At 36.1% G+C, this 22,179-nt stretch overlaps 1 protein-coding gene across 12 annotated transcripts in view; it reads left to right on the top strand.

The window, feature by feature from the left end:
* OTUD7B (OTU deubiquitinase 7B) overlaps positions 1 to 22,179 on the top strand; it is a 75,286-nt gene that overhangs the window by 27,747 nt on the left and 25,360 nt on the right. For 11 of the 12 annotated variants that reach the window (XM_074263352.1, XM_074263348.1, XM_074263345.1 and 8 more), the window contains exon 2: positions 18,999 to 19,149. Coding sequence is in view for 8 of the 12 variants with exons in the window: in XM_074263345.1 (XP_074119446.1) it covers positions 19,065 to 19,149 (85 nt within the window). In the remaining 4 variants the exon portion in view is untranslated. Of the gene's footprint in view, positions 1 to 18,998; positions 19,150 to 21,281; positions 21,406 to 22,179 lie in introns of those variants that run through there. The other variant, XM_074263351.1, reaches the window with a different exon arrangement.

The raw sequence follows: 22,179 nt of genomic DNA, 5'->3' as shown, positions 1-22,179 counted from the left end.
TTGCCTCAGTTTCCTGGTCTGTAAAATGAACTGGAGAAGAAAATGACAAACCACTGCAGTATCTTTGCCAAGAAAATGGGGTCACAAAAAGTGGACACAAGTGAAATGACTGAAAAACAACAATTATTAATATTATCATTACCTCCCATTCTACAGATAAAAAAGCAGGTTAAGTTCTTTTCAGTATTGCATATCTACTACATGTCAGAGCCAGGATTTGAACTTATCTCATGTTAATCTTTCATCACTATGGGGGGGGTGGGGGTGGGGAGGAGAGAAATGGTTTTATTCCTCTTCCATGGTGATGTTTTATTTTGTTTCTGTGATTTGTATTGCCTGTACAAGTTGTTCCTCTCTTACCTCTCTTATTCACTTGCAAGATTAAAAGTAGTTTGAAGTCTCCCAGGGCCCCTCGATCTCTTCTCATATTTTTTAGTTTGGATCCCTTGGCTTTATTTGACATCATGTCTCAGAGGAGTTGAACCTTTGAAAATTTCTCTCAGTTTTGCAGTTGTGGTTCTTCACTGAGTTACTAAAGATAGTTCAGTAGGCATAAATGTCTGCTTCAGGGTTGGTAAAGGATTGATGGCAAATGTGGAAGATATACAGGGTATTGTTGATTTCTTAATGTTATTAGCCATATCATATTACATTTGATAAAATTGACTTAAAATGATCAATATTATGGATTATCCATAATTAATGTTGAATCTCAAGTCATCTTTAGGCACTTGTGGTATGCAAGTTGATTTTGATTATTAATCTAGAGTCCAATCAGAAATGGTAGCACATTTCCAGTGGCTTTGCCACTATTTAATGTTTGACTGTTAATGAGCCTTAGAATTAGGGTAAGGGTTAGAGCTCTCTGAGCAGAGTTCAATGGTAGGTATGCTGGGGGGAGATGGGCATACAGATGGAAGAGAAGACCCTGTCCCTGCCCCTCAAGCATATCTAAACAGGTATAAGTCAGCTTGCCCAGAGAGTCCCCGTTGCTCCATAGCCCCAGTGATGCTTTTTCATTGACTGTTTGATCCTTTATGAAGTGAGAATGGAAGCTCAACAATATTTAAAACTGGTTGGAGTCTCTGCTAGCTGTGTCTTAGTTTATAATCTAGCTGTTAGGACAGATCATATATGCATGGAAAAGATATAATTAATTATAACTGTATTCAAAGTAGTAGCACAGGTAGTGTGGCTTAGGTTCAGAGAGCTGGCCTTGTTGAAAAGACCTGGGTTCTATGATTCTGAGTAAGTGACAACCTCTCAATGCCTCAGGCAACTCTCTAAGGCCCAATAAGTTGCTAGTCTGGAGGAGTATGGAAACCTTACAAAAGGCAAGGCAGGTCCCCTGAGCATGTATTGTGACAGGCACTGTGCTGTATCTTGGGAATACAAAGAAAGGAGGGAAAATCACCTCTTGTCATTATGGAGTTCACTTTCCAGTGGGGGAGAAAACATGCCAACAACTCTAGCAAGTAAGTTATATAAAGTAAATTGGAGGTAATCTCAGGGAGGTCAGTAAGATTATGGAGGACTGGGAAAGGCTTTTTATTGAAGGTAGGATTTTATCTAGGAAGGCACAGATGAAGAGGGAGAACATTTCAACCGTGGAGGATGGCCTGTGAAAAAGTGGAGGCAAGAGGAGGAGGGTTAAAGAACAGCAGAGAGGTCCCTGTCTGAGGGAAGGTAGTGGAGAGTCATAAGATGATGAGGGCCCCTGCTGCCAGGGTGGTACCAGTTTCAGAAGGAAGGGAGCACATATGTGTTAGAGGTGAGAAGGGAGCATAGATAGGAGAAATGTTGTGAGGATAAAATTGATAAGATGCAGCAACAGATTGAATGGGGGCACAGGGTGAGAAGTGAGGTGGTGTCTAGGTTGTGAACCTGGTTTGTAGAGGGCTGAAGATAGTGGGGGAATTCTGGGTAAGGCATAAGACCCTTCAGCCCAGAGGAAATCTGCTGACAGTGTCTGGTTTGGCTCCCCATTCCCCTTTGGTGTTCTCATCTCCCTTCCTGAGAAGTCCAGGAGGGCGTGATCACACCTGTGTTCTACTTAAAGCAAGGGATACTTACAGCAGCGTGCTTATAGTTAGCACTTACTCAGTGTAATTGATGATATAATGGTTCTCTAGTTCGCACATACTTAGTGTGCTATAATGATGTCGTAATACTGAAGTAGTTAAGGGCTAAGAAGACTGGAAATGACAGACTCCATCTTTGACCATCATCCTGTTGGCTCTCCTGCCTCCTTCACTCCTCCACTAAAATCAAGGTTGGTCCCAAGATCCTTCAGAGAGTTAGTCCGGATACTACATTGGTTGATTGGGAGGATAGTTTCCTTACCATCCTTAGAGTGGAGAGTTTAGGAAGAAATATATTGAGTTCAGTTTTGAATATGTTGAGTTTAAGATCTCTGAGACATCCTATTTGAACTGTCTGGTTGGCAGTTAGAGATGTGAAATTGGATTGGTGAGAGTAGAGAAATAGGCGGAGGGCAGAGCCTAGGCATTGTTAGTGGGTATATTTGGGAAAAGATTGAGCAAAGGAGGCAGAGAACGAGTTGTCAGATAAGAGATAAGTTATCAAGGAAATCTAGAGAGAAGACAGTATTATGAAGAAGATGATCAAGAATGTAAGAGGTTGCAAGAGTCAGGGGACTCAGGATGGGTGAAGATTGAAAAAAGATCATTGGACTTGGGGTTTTGGTAATTGAGAGATCATTGGTAACTTCAGAGAAAGTTGTTTCAGTTGAATGATAAGATTGAAAAACAGACTGCCCAGAATTTAGACTAAAATGACAGGAAAGAGGATAAAGGCACTGAGGGCTTTCTCAAGGAATTAAACAAACAAATGAGACTTTGTGATTTCCCCACTGTTTAAAAAGGATTCTGCCTATCACAGCTACTTTGGTATTTTTATGTTTAAAGTAGCTGTTTACACCTGATTTTAATTCTCTTTAAGATATAATTCTCTAAAATACTTCCTCTGGTTATTATCTAAGTCTCATGAATAAAATCACTAGGCTGAATGCTATTTGTACATGAGGATACTAGGAAGAACTGGATCTTCTCAGCTCTTTTCTCCCATTTCATTATGCTGAACCACAAATAAGTAATAACTTCCATCACACAATAAAGAACTAGATTTCACTATTTTCCCCTAAAATAACACATAACAAACCAAGGGGGGGAAAATCATCTCTGCCATTATGGAGTTCACTTTCCATTGGGGGAGAGAGAACATGCCAACAACTCTAGCAAGCAAGTTATACAAAATAAATTGGAGGTAATCCCAGGGAAGGCAGTAAGATTATGGAGTACTGGGAAAGTTCCCAAATGGCTAGAAACAGGAAAGGTAAGAGTGTGATAGATGTATAACATTTTCCTCTTATGATAAGCTGTGTTACTTTTACCTTCACTCTAGGAAAAGGTGGACTTTGGCTCTTAACTTCTTCGATTCCTTTAAATTTCAGATTGTGGTGTCAGCTAATATACTTAAAAATGTTTTTTTCCCCTGCTAATATACTTCAAAAATTCCACAATTAAGAAATAATTTAATTATTCTGTGGAATTTGGATAGAGGGTTTACCATCTTTAGTATATGCCATTTATGTAGATGTCCTCCTTTCATTAGCATGAAGAGCATATGAGATCTCTGTGGATGCAGTGATGAAATATGTAGGCTCTTGAAATATACTCTATTGGGGGCAGCTAGGTGGTACAGTGGATAGAGCACCAGCCTTGAATTCAGGAGGACCCGAGTTCAAATTTGGTCTCAGACACTTAACACTTCCTAGCTGTGTGACCCTGGGCAAGTCACTTAACCACAGCCTCAGGGAAAAAAAAAAAAAAAAAAAAAAAGAAATATACTCTATTGTTGAGGTAGTTGATCAGAGGGATTTTTGTCTGTATGAAGTCCATGACCACAAGTGAAATACCAGAGGAAGCTGATTTTTGACAATTCCTTGTTCAGTGTTTTTATCAACAGTTTGAATGAAGATATAGATGTACTTTCAAAAAAGTTTTTAAAATATTTTATTTGATACCTTTTGTTTTTCCCTCATTTATATTTCCCAAAGTATCTCCCCTCACCAAAGCCATTCCTTGTAACAAAGAAAATGAGAGTGCAGCAAAATTAACCAACACGTTAACATGATCTATATTGGTTTGTATTCATAGCCCCAACTTCTGCAAAGAAGCAGAAGAGGGGAGGTGTCCTCTCATCTCTTCTTTGGCACCAGATTTAGTCATAATTCAGTGTTCGGTTTCAGTTGTTTGGTTTTTTTCTAATCACATTATAGTCATTGTGCATTTTGTTTTCCTTGGTCTACTTTATTTTGCTTTAGTTCATATAATTCTTTGCCTGTTTCTCTCTAATACTTCTAATAGTTTCGATCATGGGGTGTGATCTTCTGTTATATTCATATACCACTACTTGTTTGGCCATTCCCTAGTCAGTGGGCATCATTAACTATGTTTTGATTTCTTTGTATTATTGCTGGTATACATACATAACATACATACATACATACATACATTTATTTACTTATTTCAGTATTTGGGTTCTTTTTAGTATTTCACCTCCTTTAGTGGAATGTACCTAACAGTAGAATATCTGAGTTAAAGAGATGGACTTTTTAAACAATTTTTTCCAAATAATTCCATCATGGGAATTGCTTCCCAGCCTTGGTGTGAACTGCTGATGCACACTTCCAGTAATAATATATTAGTGTATTTGTCTTTCTATGGCCCCTCCAATATTTACTATTCCTATCTTCAGTTATCTTTTTTATATATGAGGCAAAAATCTTGAGTTGTTTTAGTGTACATTTCCATTATTATTAGTGATTTAGAATATTTTTTTCCTGAACAGAGGTAAATAAACAATCTGATACTGATATATATATAAATTTCAGATATAACAACAGGAGAAGGGATATCTGACTTGATAGAAGTTCATATGAAAAAAAACAGGAGTTAGTCATCAGCAAGTTTAATAAGAATTGATAGATTCTACATGCCATGAGGGTAGGTACTGTAGTTGAGTTGAACCAATACTGTGATATAGCTTAAAAACAAACAGACTAGCACAGTGTTAATCTACATGTAGAGAAGCATAATATATTATAGAAGTCCTAGCTTCATGCTTTTATTCTCTGTGCTGGTTCAACCATATTTTTTTTTCAATATTCAATTCAGTTCAACAAATCTTAAAACACCTTTTATATGCCAGATTTTAAAAGGAATATTAACAATTGAGCGTGTGTTAGGAAAAGTGGAATATGGCTGTCAGAAGTTTGGAAGCTGTCACATGAGAAACAATTGTAGGAAATTATTATGGGCGTGGGTGGAGGTGGAAAAATTAACAAAGGACTAAGGTGCTTAGTTCCAAAGTATGGAGAGCAGGTTTTGCAGTAAAATCAAAGTTTTCTTCCCTGCCATTGGCCAGTCATTGTTATTTAGATTGCACATTCAGACTGGTCCCTTTATTAGAAGCTCTATAGCTTAATAGGAAGACTGAATTTCTTTAAAAGAAAAAAAAAAAAAAAGGCAGAAGGGCTTCCATGTAAAAAAACAAACAAAAAGAATCTGAAGGAGCATAAGGGAATCTTGACCTGGTACTGAAAGAAAAGCTACTGGCTAGAGAGAGCCAAAACCCAGCTCTTCTCAAAGAGGAGGGAACTGAATTCTCTAAACAAGAAGCAATCACTGGTTTTTCAGGAAATGATGTTGATACATATGTGAGATCTATTATCTATTAAAAGTTAGGGAAAGAATAGGTGAGTAGGAATGGTTGGTAATTATAGTTGGTAACTCTATGTGGAGGAATGCTTAGGAATCTGAAATCCATTACAACTCTTACATTCTGTGAATTAGAGATATTTAAGTGAGAAAAGAAGATCAATAAAATTTTCAGTCATATGAGTTGTTAGTAGAAATTGAATAAATGCTAGAATGGAGAACTGTGACGAGAATCATAGAATCTCAAAAGATGGGAGGGAACTTAGAGGCTATCTAGTCCAACTTATACCTGAACAAAATCACCTTTTATAATATTCCTAGCATATCCTTTCAAATCCTTTAGTTAAGAGAACCTGCTGCCTCCTAAAGGATAGTGCTAATTGTTGGGAACATTTTTCCCTGCACTAAGTCTAAATTTGCCTCCATAGCTTCCATCCATTGTTCCTCATTTTCTCCCCACATTCTAAACAGAATTAAGTCTGATTTCTCTTCTGCCAGCAAGTTCTTCAAATACTAAAAAAGACATCTAATGTTCCTCTCAGTCCCTCCAGCTGATTTCTATATATAGCATTTGAAATGCTTTACAATACAGGTTGGTTACTTGGAGCATTTTCTAGCTTTCAACATCCTTCCTAAAATGTAGTTTCGTAAACTGAAAACAGTGCTTCAGATGGGGTCTGCCTATGGCATCCATTGGAATCATCCCTTGAACTCTCTAAAATTTTGTTACCATTTATGTTTTGACTTGTTGAATTTACCATCTGGAATTCAAGAAGCACATAATCTAAGAGCTAGAGGGTATTGCCTAAGCCATTTAGGCCAACCCCTACTTCAAAAAGAATTGCTATTATATCATATTCGTCCAAGGAGGTCAGCCATCTTTGCTTAGGAATCTTCTCTCAATTCAAAGTGTCTTCCTTATCCTAGTTGATTATTCTTTTACTGTGGCCAAGGAAATCTTTTATCAAGGCCTGAATTAAGGTCATAGTTAGCTATGTGAGTGGAGTGTAGAAGTCACATTTGTGAGGTATTGTGAACAAGATTGAGCAGCAAGATTGACCAACTGCTTGGCTCTGTGGAATGAAAGAGAGAGGAGTGTAGCTGATGATGGGATTATGAATCTGAGACACTGAAAGGATAGAAGTATCCTTTGACAGAATTAGGGAAGTATGGAAGGAAGAAAGAGAATGAGTTCAGTTTTAGACATGTTGAGTATCTCTGGCATCCACTTTGAAATGTCCAGTAGACAGGTTACTGAAATAGGATTGAAGCTCAGAGTCTGGGAGTCATCCATGTAGATATTAATTAACTAATAAGAGCTGATTGAGGTTTACCAAGGGAGTATAGAGGGAGAAGAGAACTTGAGATCTCTTTTAGTCCCCTTTAAATGTCCATTTTATTAATGCCCTTTTAAAAATGTCACCCAGCATTGAACACAATTCGAGAGATGTGGTCTGAGCAAGCTATAGCATGCCACAGGACTTAACACCTCTACTCAAAATTTCTACATCTTTTTTTTTTTTTTAAACTAACCATACTTCTCCATTTTGTACTTGTGAACTTGGTTTTTAAACCTAATTATAAGACTTGCCAGTTATCACTATTAAATGTTACTTGATCAGATTATGCCCAGTATTTTACCCTGTCAGGATTTTTTGGATGCTGACTGACATTTGTGTTCTCTATCCTTCCTCATTTTATACTGTCTTCACATTTGACAACTATGCTGTCTACCTTTTTATCCAAATTACTAATAAAATAAGCAAATTGTTGGCCTTAGATAAAATGTAAAAATATTAAACATAGGACCAAGTACAGATTCCTGGGGACTTGTTTGATGGAACCTTGATGATTCTTTATTGTTTCCATTTATTAAGTATTAAGCACTTAGTCTATATCAGACATTGTTCTGATGCTGGGGATACAAAAGCAAAAATGAAATATTGGACTGAGAGGAAATAATTTTGGCATGAAGAAGGTTTACAATAGTAACTAAGGGAAATAGGAAAGGACATATATAAGGTGGCGTTTTAGCTAATCTTGAAAGGAAGTTGAGAATTCTAGGAGGTGGAGGGGAGGAGGGAGTTCATTTCAGGCATCAGGGACAACTTATTCAAAAGAATGGAAGGTAGGAGGTTGTAACATGTTAGGGAATGGCAAGTAGGTAACTTTGGACAACAGAATTCATGAAACAGATGAAAGCTTAAATGCCTTTTACATATGCATTTCTCACTTTTAGTATGTAATTTTGCATGAGCACAAGAAGATAACAGAGAATTTAGATTCAAATCCCTATCCCAACACTTAGCATTTGTAACTTTGGGCAAATCCCAACTTTGTTAGGCCTTCCTTCTTTGTAAAACTTAACTTAGATGGCTTCTAAGTCTGTACAGGTAGGGCAGAGCTAGATTGTTAAAGGCTTTAAATGCCAGTAAGGAATTTGTGTTTTCTTCTTTTGGTATCAATGAGCTGCTTGACTTAGTGACTAAGAAGTCTCAGAACCTTTAGTATTATCAGTTTGGAGGAAAATGGGAAAGTGAAAATACTGGAAGCAGGGAAACCCAATGAGGAAGTTATGGCAAGAGGATAAGTTTGAGTGAGGAAAAAGAAACAGATGTGAGAGATGCTATTGAGGAAGAAATAAGATTTGGAACCAATTGAATATAAGTGGTGAGAGAGAAGGAAAGATTCAATAACTGTGTGCTTATAAATAAAGCTGGATTATTAGAAGGATGTTAAAGTTCTCAGCAAAAAGAAGGAAGTGGGAAGATGTTTTGTAGTCAGTTGTGTGGAATTGAAGTTTATGAGAGTTTAAGAGAGAGTATAAGGCTGAATTTATATATGGTAAACTTATCTGCATAGAAGTGATAATTAAACCACTTTCTTTTCTAGGTACTTTCTAACAGTCTCTTTTATGCTGTGTTTAATAATTTTCCCAGGAATGTCAATTCCCTGACCTGTAGTACAGACTTTTATTATATCTACCCACTTTCCTTTTTTAAAAAAATGACCAACTTTTGTCTTTCTGTAGTTTTCTGATATCTCTCTTACCCTTGTTAACAGCTTTTGAGAAATCACTGATAATAACTTAGCAGCCACATTAGTCAATTATTTTAGGATCCTGGATACTTTGAACCAGTCGGTAGAGCTTGTATTCTTTTGGCATATCACTGAAAACCTAGCATTATCTCTAATTTCCATAGAGGCATCTGAAAAATGAAATTTAGTAAATATAAATTCTATACTTTGGTCAGAACTCCCAAAATACATGTACAAATTAGGGAATTGTAGGCAATTTATAATTTATAATTAGGCAATAATTTATGTGAAAGAAACCTGGATTCGTGGCCATCCCAAGGGGATGGAGTGGAGTGATAGGAAGCAGTGTTGTGAGCTTGCTTCTATAAATTTCTTCAAACATCTAGAAAAAAGCACCAAACGAAATCCTGATGGGGAATCATAGAAAAAGTCACTGTGAATCATTTGTCCAACCCAATCCAGCACAGGGAGAGGCAGGTACTCTGGGTGTTCTTCAGTCTTAGAGTAGATCTCACTTGTAGCATCTTGTCCAGCTTGCAGAGGAATCCTAGATTGGGCTGTGCAAGGCTGTCATTCTGAACCAACAGGCTTTTTAGCTAGCTGAGAAGGGCAGAATTTCGGAGCAATCTGCTCTTCTACAGAACCATCCTTGGGTTAGGAAATTTCAGAGCCCCAAACTAGGAATATCAGCAAACAGACTTTGGATCAGAGCACTTTGGGAGCACTGAAAGTGTGCAGGCAGGCTTCCAGCCTGTTCTTGAGATTTTGGTATAATACAATAATCAACTCTTTAAAAAAACAAGACTACTAGTCCAGACCTTCCTGTATAGAAGTACCACAGAGCCTAATTCTAATATGAAGTCTGAAATCAAGAAAGAGGCTGAAAGTGTGGGCAAACACACACACACACACACACACACACACACACACACACTATACCATAGTATAATAAACAGGACAGGACACATAATGCAAAAGAAGAGAATGACTCTCAAACATCTACAGGCAAAGCCTCAAAGGAAAATATAGTTTGGACACAAACTAAACTAGAATTTTTGGAAGAAATGGAAACAAGAGTCTAAAAACCAAGTTAAAAATGTTTTTGTAAATGGAATGAAAGTGCTCAATGAAAAAGTTGGGGAGAAAAAAGAGCTATGGAAGAATTGGAAAGGGAATTAGTAACTTGGCACAAAAGATGCAAAACCTTGTCCAAGCAACAAACTCTGAAAATTAGAATGGTGCAGTTAGAAGCCAGTAACTTAATGAAAAAGCAAATACTAAAACGGTCAAAAGCCTCAAAAAGTGGAGGGAAATGTAAGATATCTCATCAGAAAAACTGATCTGGAAAGCACATCGAGGAAATAAAAATTTAAGAACTGATTGAATTCATTGAATTATCTGAATCAAAAAAAAAAAGTCTAGACATCATATTTCAAGAAATCTCAAAAGGTAATTGCCCCAAATGATTTCTTAGGACCAGAGAGTAAAGTAGAAATAGAAAGAATTCAATTATCATCTCTTGAAAGACACTCCAATATCCAGAACTTCGAAGTCAAAGAAAAATGAATACTTAGCAGACACAAATAATTTTAAGTATTAAAAGAGTCATAGTCATGATCTCACGTGATTTAGCAACCGCTACTATGAAGGAACAAAAAACTTGAACTATGACATTCCTGAAAGCAAAACATTTTAAGCTTATAGTCAAGAATAACTTATTCAGCAAAATTGAATATATTATAGGGAAAAAATAAATTAAGAAAATAGAGGATTTCTAAGCATCCTGATGAAAAGACAGTAGTGTAAAAATGTTGAAGTACAAACATTAGGCTCAAGATTAACATAGAAAGGTAAACAGGAAAAAAACAAGGGAGCTAAACTACTTATCTTCTGTGTGTGGAGATGATACATGTGTTACCTCAGAACCCTCTCATCTTAAGGGATCCTAGAGGAAATTCTATTAGAGAAAGCCTGGTTCTATTTTGTTTTGACAATCTTAACTAAAAAATGGAGAGAGTAGGAGGAATATACTGGAAACAAGTAGAGAAGAAAAAGGGAAATTAGGGAATATCATCCCACATATTCATAGTGTACAAGTAGACATCTATACAAACAAAAGAGGAGGACATGGGCAGAATGGCTGACATTTGAACCTCACATTTCACTCATTGAAGTGTAGGGAAAGGATAGAAAAGTAGAGAGTAATTTAGAGGGAAGGTAGGTTAAGGGGAGGATAGGTTGTAAATAAAAACTCAAAAGATGCACAAAAATATATCTTTTATTTTTGAAAAGAATGACAATCTGATGGGATTCCATTATATAGGTGAATTAATAAACAAATTGTTGTATATAATAAATGTGATGAAATACTATTATGTTTAACTCTAGCATGTGACCAAGTGGAGGTTTGATGACGATGCTTGCTGATTAGGTGAAGGATTCACTATGCAGAATTTAATTTTGATGTGGCCATTGTGGAAATCTGATATAATCATATGTTTTTCTTGTATTCTCTTGGGATGGAAAAGTGAGAAGACAGATCTTGGTTGATTAGAACAAAATGTGTTTTGTTTTTTTTTTTTTAATTTTGCTGAGGTAGTTGGGGTTAAGTGACTTGTCCAGGGTCACACAGCTAGGAAGTGTTAAGTGTCTGAGGTCAGATTTGAACTTAGGTACTCCTGACTTCAGGGCTGGTGCTGTATCCTCTGTACAATCTAGCTACCTCAACAAAATGGTTTTTTTTTAAGAGAAAAAAAGAAAAAGACTTGAAATTACTGACTCCCTAGGAGCCAGAAGGGTGCTATATTAGCCAAAAAGCTAATGCATTCTAAGATTGCTTGAATACTAGTCTGACTCTGTCTTATTAGATCATAGCAGAGTGTCATTTTAGGAAATTCAGTGACAAGTTTGAACTAGGATGTTGAAGAGTGTATGAGGATGTTGAAGGAGCTAGAGGAGTTGGAGGGACCAGTTAGGCACTAGAAAAAGGTTAGTTTAGGTAAATAAGATTAATTTGATTCAACTAACTATATCAACTAGGTGGTGCTGTGGATAGAGTGCTGGGCAGAAAGACCTGAGTTAAAATCTGACTTCAGACACTGGCTCTGTGAACCTGGGTAAGTCATTTAACCCTGTTTGCCTCCATTGCCTCAACTGTCACATGACCTAGAGAAGGAAATGACCTATTTCAGGATCTTTGTCAAGAGAATCCCAAATGGGTCACAAAGAGTTGGATTCGACTGAAACAACTGAACAGCAACATTTAGTTGTAGTATATACTTTGATAGGTGCCATCTCACAAAGTTCAAGTAAAATAATGATTCCTGCTCTAATATATCCTATATTCTAACAAAAAGGGAAGGAAAACACATGTTAACAATTTCAATAGGACCTGATCTCAGCCAAGTTCAAATGTACCTAAATGTTTTGGAAATACATGAAACAAAATACTCTTTAAAGTTTTATGGAGAAAATTATCCCTTCCAGTCCCTTCAAATTAAATTTAAATTTTGTCATTCTGAATATTGGCTGTGTACCAGCTTTATTAAAGTGTGCTTTTTGTGCGGAGCACTATATATTTTATTTGATAAAAATCAATACTGACAGTCTTATATGCTGGACATATTCCAAATGATGATGTCACTACAGCATCTTAGTCATTGGCTTGGAGATTGCTCTTTGGAATTTGAGATGTTCAGACCATGTGTTGTTATGTAACAAGAGCTTTTGTATATCTTCACCTGTTGTGTGGGATGGGGGTTGGGTTGAAATCTACCTGGAGCTGAGGAGATAGGGAAGAGAAAGATAAGAGCAGATTCGACCAAACTCAGCTTGGGACTTAGAATATTTGCTAGTTTGTTTGTGCTTTTTTTCCCCTATGGTGATTATAAAGCCTTAACAGAACGTGAGGAATTTGAAAATTAGGTGGGCATGGGAAAACAGGAAATGTGGGGTATGAGATGTCTGTGGGAGTTAGTAGAATTCCTAAGTTATTTTTCTAGCTAAATCTTAAATGCCATGCTAGGCACTGACCTATAGGGTTGTTAAATTTTGTTTTTGTTTTTATTTTTTACTTTTAACACACAATGTTAGGAAAATGCTTTTGAATAGTGCCAGAGAACTAAACTAGGTTTGAAGTTGTTTGAAGTCAGATTTAGACTTGATAAGGGGAAAAAAACCTTCCAAAAAGAATTTTGCCAAATTAGAATAGGTTATCTCCTAATATAATGAGTTCCCTTTTCCTGGCAGCCATGAAGCAAATGCTAGATGACCATTGGGTGTTTGGTTGAGGGGATCCTTGAGTTACGCATAAGGTCACAATGACGTCTTAAGGGCCATTTCTACGTAGAAATTCTGTGAGTCTGAATGGTGGTACTTTGGCGATTAAAATCTCTGATGATCTTAGAAAATGTTGGATTGCTGGTTTTCTTGAGCAATATCTAGTAGATGGATTATCTAAAACCTTTCCCCCTTAATCTAGTCTCCTTTTAACTTTTTTGCTGCTTATTTGTGTCTTCACCAGAGAAAATAAAATAGTGAACTATTTTTCCAGTGAGATGAAAAATTCTTGGATTTGGGTTATCTGCGCATTTCATGTGTCTTTGCAGCCATTTTCTCTTATGACCAGAAATAATGGGAGAATTCTGGTTTAATTTTCTTTCTTTTTGAGAAAATTTTGAATTTAAAGGAATTGAGAGTTAGGTTCAGATTCAATTTATATAATTTGATGCTTCAAATTTTAGAATTTTTTAAGTTTAGGCTACATTTTGTGTGTGGTTGCCTCCAGATTAATAAAACATTAAGCTCTTCAATGTGCCAGGTTGTTGTTCAGTCACGTTTGACTCTTTGTGGCCCCATTTGAGCTTTTCTTGGCAAAGATACTGGAGTAGTTTGCTATTTCCTTCTCTGGCTCATTTGGCAGATAAGAAAACTGAGGCAAACAGGGTTAAGTGATTTGTCCAGGGTCACACAGCTAGTGTCTGAGGCCACATTTGGAACTCAGGAAATGAGTCTTGCTAATTTTAGGCCACTGTGTCACTTAATTGCCTACAATGTATGGGGTACTTCCTGACAAATGTTACACTGCAACTCAATTTTATTAGACATCATTTAATTGTAAGTAGAAAGCTGTAATCATAATTATGTTTTAAGATGAAAAGAACCATATTATGTTGATAGGGTAATTGGTTTGGTGAGGTTATGTGAATTGCCTTACTACACTGACAGTCTCAAAGTGTGTAATCATGGCCATGTTCTTAAAATTTGAGGAGAAATGAGTTGGATCAATAGTTAATCTTAGAGGGTGAATTTTTTTTTCCCTACCTTTGCATTCCTTTGCATCACTGCTTAAAATAATATCTGGCATATAATTAGTGTTTAGTAAATGTCTGTTGATTTCAGATGTAATGGAGACTAGGGTATGCTAATGATATCTATGGCCAACTTTTATGAGACCCTTGGAATTTAATCTGCTATAAATAAGGGCCTTAGACTGGTTTTGCTTGCTTACTAGGTTGTTAAAGAAGCCACTCAATCATCTACTGAATTTGTATTGATGTGCACAGTTGCAAAGAATCTGTTTTTGTTAATTAAAAATAGATGTTGTGGCTTTAGCCAAGCTAGTTGTAATTTTTTAATTGATTATATCAATAAAAGCTCTAATCTGGACAGACTGCAAAAGAGGCATGCCCTAAAACTAGCATTGCATAGTGAAAGTGGGCCTGGCCTTCAAGTTACAAGTAATGAGTTTTTAGGTCCAATCCTGTGATCTTGGGCAAAGCTATTTAATTTCTATGTGGCTTTGTTTCTTTATCCATGAAACTGAGGGGCTTTCCAGTTCTGACATATGAGTCTATAACAGAAGAAGTTTGAAAGCATTTTTTATAAAAAGTAGAATTTCACTTGAGGGATACCATTTAGAAATGTAACCTGATATTTTTGCTACAATGTCCAGGATGCCCTAAGCCAATCACCATCATGTTTCCAAATTAATCTTGGGAAGGCACAACTAATTTATGTATATGTGCATATATATACACGTACACACATGCATTTATGTAAGCATGTATATATACACATATTGTAAAAAGCATCCTTGAATTCCCAAGGCAGTTTTCTAGACTATCTATTCCATATGAATAATCAGTTAAAAAAAATTTTATGAGGTGATAGGAGAAAGGGGAAAGGTGAGTGATATCTAGGCATTCTTATAACTATCTTTGCTCTTGACAAGGTCCTTTCTTTCATCTGTTACATTTGATACATTACTTCCCCTTCTCCAGAAGTCCCTGGATATGTAGTATCTTCATGCTGCAAATTCCTATTAATTGGCAGCTATCTTTAATATATTCTAATCAGGTCTGAGCAAGACCATTCCTTTTCCTATATAATACCTGGCCTTCTTCCACATTAGGAAGTAATATTGTTGTGTGGGATAGAACCCATGCCACACCATATTTGGAGGAGTAGAGAAAGCTTGACCTAACCTGCAATATAACAATAAGAGAATCAGCTTTCACATGCTATGATCTCTTAGATGAACCTGTGCCTGGATTCCCCCTTTATCTTGGAGATAGGAAAACCAGTTGTGAGAAGGACTACAAGTTTTCTTCCTTTCCTCAACCTCTCTATTCTATGGACTCTTCCCAGATGTTAAATACCATCCCTTGTGTAAATTAAAATATGCCACATAAAGGACCATTTGACCAGTCTGCTGCTGTTTTTGAAATCTTAAAGTTCTAGAAAAGCAAATGTAATAGAATTTTCTCTACTATGTGAGAAAAAATGCATAAACTAATGTAGCTATAACAATACATACTTAAGTGTACCTGTGTTATTGAAGTATATGGAACAAAATGGTATTTGTTATCATAAACTTCATTTGAGGATATTGAGACTGTAGTTAGTTGGAATGAAGGCAGAAAGAACATTTTTAGGTAAGATAGTGAGTAGAAAATCAAAGGGATAGAAGAGCAACAGAGCAAGATATAAGGATAAGAAAATAAAGAGAAGACACTAGAAGCCTTTGATAAAGAAATAGAAGTTATTATCAGAAGGGACTTTAGTGTTTATCTCTAGTGATCAATATTGTGGGTAGTGAAACTTGGGAAAGATAGGTTTATCACTTCTGTGCAGGGCATCTAACTATGGCTCCAAAATACTTTTGATGTAAAAAAACAAAAACCAAACCCAAAATAACAGCAACAACAAAACCCCTTAATTTTGTTTTTATGTTTGCATTTTCCCCTTTTGCCTTCTCCCACACCCTTTCCATTGAGAAAACAAAAACAAAATCCCAAAACATGTTAGTTACAAACATGTATGATCAAACAAAACAAATTCCTGATTTTCCATGTCCAAAAAAACGTTGCACTCTGAATCCATCATGTGATTCTTTCTCTAGAGGTGGAAAAACTATTTCATTATGAGTCTTCCAGAATTATATTTGGTTATTGTGATGATCAAAATTCCTAAGTTTTAAAAAAAACTGTTTGCCTTTATAATATTGTTATCATATAAATTGTTCTTTTGGTTATGCTCATTTCACTTTGTATCAGTTCATAGACATTCCAGATTTCTTTGAAATCATTCTCTTAATTTTTATAGCATTATATTATTCCATCACATTCATATATCATAACTTGTTCAGCCATTCTCCAACTGATGAAGAGCCCCTCATTTTCTGATTCTTTGCCATCACAAAAAAACAAACAAAAAAAAAAAACCCTGCTATATATTTTATGCATCCTTTTTCCCTTTATTTGGTCTTTTTGTGGGTAGTGACCTAGTTGGGATATCTCTAGGGTAAAGAGTATACATAGTTGAATAGTATTTTGGAGATTAATTTCAAATTGCTTCCCAGAAATGGCTAAACTCTTTCACAGTTCTATCAACAGTATTAGTATTTTGGAGATTAATTTCAAATTGCTTCCCAGAAATGGCTAAACTCTTTCACAGTTCTATCAACAGTATGTTTATGTACCTATTTTTCCATAGCCTCTCAGCATTTGTCATTTTCCTTGTCAACTTTGTCAATATGATGGGTTTGAAGTGGTACCTCAGAATTGTTTCAATTTTCATGATTTCTCCTCCTCTTACTCTGTAGCTGAGAATCTTGTCTCATATTTTACAGAAAAAAGCTTGAGGCTGTTTGTTGTGAGCTCCCTCTTCTCTTCTTTTCTTTATTTCCTGGTTTCAATGGATTAACTTGTGGAACAACCCAGCGTTTAACTATCAGTAATCTCTGAAATCAACATATGTCTCTTTTTATATCCTTAAGAAGGAGTTTATTCCTCAAAACTACTGGAAATCCTTTGAGAGGTGCACCTGTGAATAAAAGAATATTCATATTCATACACACTCTCTTTCATTTGATTCAACCTTTATACCATCCAGTACTAAGTTCTTTCTTTTACTGTTTAAACCTCATTCTTGGTAATCTCATCAGGGACTGGTTTCTGGGCCTCCCTGCTCCTAACTTATTGATGGGTTTTCAGTAATCAGAATATCCTAGACTCAGTTAACAATAGACACCTTTCCTTTGCTCATCCCCAGCCATAGGTATCTGTGTCTCAGATATGTGGAGAAGGCATATTTAGAAGCAGATTATTTTATAGATTCCAGATCCCATAATAAACAACATTAAAAAAAAAAAAAACAAAAAACAACAGTATATAATGTCAAAATGCCTTAACAAATAGTATATAATGTCAAAATATCTTTTCACCTTCCTTTTTAAATCAGGACAAGGTAAAATGACACAAAATGACATGAATTTTCTACTGTTTGAAATTATTAATAGTGCAATTTATTTCCTTTTAACTGGTATAGATACTATAGAGTTGCCTGAATTGGCATTGTGAATGGGAACATCATGCCAAAGTATGAGATTAAATGGTGATCTCTTCAACTGGAATTTAGCCTTTTGGGTTCCTGTTTCCTACCCTTTATTTATGGGAATACCCTAACTGCCCTTCTCTTGCCCTTCCCCAAAATGTTTTATAACTAAGTGGTTAAAGCCCTGCTTTGAAAATAGTGTCTAACTCCATTGACTTAAGTCCTTTGCCATATAGTTGGTCTAGTATTCCTCAGAAGGAATGTGAAATAGTTACAGAGATGACCTGGGAATTGGGAAGACCTGAATTCAAGTCTTGCTTTTTGATTTGCTTTTTACTGGCTGTGCAACCCTGGGCAGGTCAGATTGCTGAGCAGGTGCTGAAATGTGTTGGTAAACGTTCCTTACCAGGAGCGCTATACACTGATGAAATCACAGGTCTGGTCAAAACATTCTTGAGGAATGTGGAAAATCAGGATTTGGGTAGAGCCCTGATCAAGCAGCAAGGGGAAGTGGTGATGGTGGTGGTGGTGGGGCGGCAGAGTGGTGTAGTAACAGGAAGCTGCCCATGGGAAGGTTTAATTTTGAGTTAATTCAATTTTGTCTTCCAAGGATTCTGAGATAAATAAGAGGTATTTTTTGAAGGGAGTCTCACCTTTTACCTTTGAGGATTTTTGTTTTACTTTAGAGTAAGGAAATGAGGGTGAATTAATGAAATAAGTACCTTCTCTAAGAGATTGGCAAAACTGCCAGAAGATTTGCCTTCTCACTGATAATACTGCTGCCTTCATGGCACAGCCTGTTAACCTTAGAGGAGCCAGATTAGCTGCAAAGAGATTTTGCAGAAGACTGCTATGTTATAAAAGAGATCTTTTCAGGTGGAATTCATTTGAATTTGAATGAACTGGGTAGGAGCTACTTTTCACAAAGTAACTAATAGGCTGAATACATTTCTTCATAAACTTTTAAACTCTCCACTCAGCTTTACAAAGCTGCTTGTTAAATTTTCTTTAAATAGTTTTAAAATAAGTTCTTCACATCTCTGCTCTTATTAAACCTAAAGTCTAATAAAGACCTGATTTTAGAGGTGGACCCCCAAAGTCTTATAGCTAATATTTTCTCTGACTCAGCTATACCTTGTGCCCATGTGTCCCTTCACTAATGAACTCATGAGTTCATTGTCTGAACAACTTTTGGGGGAGGTAAAAAAACAAAGTAATATTCATAAGTTGAAAATTTATATCCTAAATTATAAATTTTAAACTTTACTTTTTAAAAAGTCCATGGATATGAATGGGTTGTTGTAGTTTCCCCATTTGCAAAATTCCTTGAGTTAATTGTCTTGTAATGAAATTTGAAATGTGTGCATTTATTTCCTTTTTTAGGTAGAAGCCTCAGTTTTGATCTATGTTCCACCTTCATCCAGCTGCCTGAGAGGATTTCACGATCACATGACCGTGGATATGGACGCTGTCTTATCAGATTTTGTCCGTTCCACTGGAGCCGAACCAGGGTTGGCCCGTGATCTTTTGGAAGGTGAGGAATTGAGAAGGTGTTTTGTTTTATTGCTGGACTGGTTTATGAAACTTGAATATGGCAGAAGGATTGGCATATGATAATTTACTATTAATAAGATCATCATTAAATTATTTTTATCTATTACTGATCATAATTTTAAAATAAAAAGTTGCTCTTCCACTGTCATTTATTACATTAATGAATTGCCTTCCTCAATTTGAGTCCCTGTATGCTTAGGGATTGTAGACAAATTTTCATATTAACCTAGGAATAACAAAAATAAAGAAGGCAAGTCTCCTGGGGAAATTCATTAATGCATTTTGAAATATAATTTTTTGATTATTCATTCTTTGGCATTTTTCATGCTGTTATGTCTTACTCTTCTCCCCTTTCTTAAATTAGTGTGGATAATTGTTGAATAGATTGGTTTATAGTTTTTATTTTGCTGTCTGAGTGCCCACGTGACTGTCCTAGAGTATAAGGTCCTGTAGGGCAGGAATCATGATGTTCTATTTCCTTCTCTTCACTCACACAATCACTATTCTGGTCTGAATTGCTCATCACTCTTCACCTGGACTGTTTTAGTATCCTAATTGGTCTCCTTGCTGAAAGTCCTTCTCCCCCTTCCCTCCACTGGCAAAGTGGTTTTCTTCAAGTATATAGCTGATAATGTTAGTTCTCTACTCAATAAACTCCAGTGGCTTCCTTTTGCCTTTAAGATTCAAATATAAATTTCTTCGTTTAGCCCTTCACAACTTGTCCTCAGCCAACCTTTCCAACTGTCTTTACTATAGAGTCCTTCCAAACTGTGTTCCTTTTCATTCCCCTCATATACTTTCCTATCTCTTATTTCTGACTATTTGCATTGGCATTCCCTGATATCTGGAATGCACTTCCATCTTACCTTTGCCTCGTAGGAGCCCTTGTGAACTTCAGAGCTTGATTTAAATGATACCTAGCCATAACCTTTCCTGAACTTAGCTGCTGGTTTTCTCACCCCCTTAAATATATCTTATATATTTTTATGTACTTATCTATAAACATGTATCTCCCATAGAATATAAGCTCCTTGAGGGCAGGAGCTATTTCATTTTTGTCTTTATACTTTCAGCATCTAATACAATACCTGGCACATACTAGATGCTTAATAATTTCTTATTGATTGATTAATTTATGACTATAGAATTCTTTGTATAATTCTCTGTTGGAAAATAAATGCTTTTTTTTTTGGTAATGATTGTGAGATATAATAAAGCAAAAAGATTAGATTAAAGAGTATCCAAAGCAGAACTCATTTTCTTCTCCTCCCCTTTGCCCCCTACCTTTTCCTCTCTTTCCGACTTCCCTATTTCAGAAAATCTTAAATGCTTCATTGTTTAGTCTGATTGAATTTCTAGGTTTTTGCTGGAGTAGATATTGGAAGGGAAGAGTAGCCTGCCTCTGTTTAGGCAGCTGTGTCATCCAGAAAATTTTTATTGACTGATTATTCAGTGGCAATTGGTTAGAGGGATAGAATTAATTCCATAAGACAATTTAATATTTGTCCGGTGACTTGTGAGAGAAATTATTTGTTGAGTAAAAGAGGCTTAAGTATAGGATTTACTTTAGATTAATATCTATCAATACCAATCTCAACTCAGTCAAAAAAAAATTAAAAAAAGAAAAAGGTGACATAGCCACAAACCCATTTGCCTTTCCTTATTTTACTTTTATATTACTTTTCATTGACATTTCCTTCAACTCTGGTAGAACCTGACTGGTGGTACATACTTGAATGGAGACTATGTCCTGTGTCTCCTAACCACATACATTTGAGACTCCTTTTCCCCATCTTGTCTTTTAGAAAAGTCAGCCTATTAAATAGTGTTTACCCCTCTTGCCTAAAGTTCTCTGATAGGTAGAATGACTTATATATCTGAGGAGAGGGGGATGGAGGGGGGGATAGGGTTTCATTTGGAAGAATTCATTAAGTACTTTCTCAAGGTGTTGCCCCATAGCCCAGAGCTTTGAATTTGTTTGGTCTTCAATTCTATTTTAATGTGTTTGAAATCAAATTATAGATTCCTATAGGTCCTTCCTGGCTATTTTGGAGTGGCCTCCCTAATTATGGACATTAACCTTTGCCTTTCTGCAGGGAGCCTGTAGGTATTTCCTATTTCTAGACAAAGGCTGACATTCTCTACTCTGGTTCCATCAAGTTTGAACAAACTGCCATGGATAAAGGACTCTTCTTGCTGAGAAGCTCAGAATATTGCATAGCCCTTAGCAGCCTTTGTAAGTACTAGAGGTGACCCTAGCCTTCATGAGCACACTTTTAGCAGTGGTTCTAGATTTGTTCTCAACTATCTCAGTTTCTAAAAAATAAATGTCAGTATTTTTCAAACAAAATCTGCCTTCCTTTTTCATGTGGCAAAGTGAGCACTTGAATATCTTTTCCAAGATATAAAATAAAGTACTGCAAATTTTATTTTGAGTCATCATTTTTTTTGTGTGGTGAAATCTTGAGTTTTATGCCTCACTGTCTTTCTCTCCTTGACTGCTGTCAAGTTCTTTCTGGATATGATAGAAACCAGGTGGTTTCAGATACTGTTCCATAAAATAGCTCTTGCCACCATTACCTTCTTTCTGCTCACAAGACCATGTCCTAATTTTATGCTCTCAATAGGTGAATGCTGTGATAGCTTCTTAATTCTTTGTCTCCAGTCTTTCATTTCTTTCATTCATTCTCCACAGCTGCCAAAGTGATATTCCTTTAAAATATATATATTTTATCTCCTTCCCTAAACATGTAAAAGCAATTCTTTGTGAGAGTAGGTTCTGAGAGGGGTGAATTGGGAAAGGTGAATGACATAAAAACAAAAGATATCAAGAAAAATTATAAGGCATAAACTCCTTTCATTCTCTGGCTCTGACTTATCTTCCATTTGTTTTCTGTTATCTTTTCTATCTTTCTCTTCCTTCTGACTTAACTTCCATTTGTTTTCTGTTGTCTTTTCTATTTCTCTCTTCCTTCTGTGCCTTTACCCAGGCTTTCCTAGTGCCTGGAAT

The sequence above is a fragment of the Sminthopsis crassicaudata genome, chromosome 4 (genome assembly GCF_048593235.1).
Source record: "Sminthopsis crassicaudata isolate SCR6 chromosome 4, ASM4859323v1, whole genome shotgun sequence".
NCBI classification, from domain to species: Eukaryota; Metazoa; Chordata; class Mammalia; order Dasyuromorphia; family Dasyuridae; genus Sminthopsis; species Sminthopsis crassicaudata.
The sequence above is the reverse complement of the archived record's forward strand: the minus strand, read 5'-3'. Positions and strand labels throughout refer to the sequence as shown.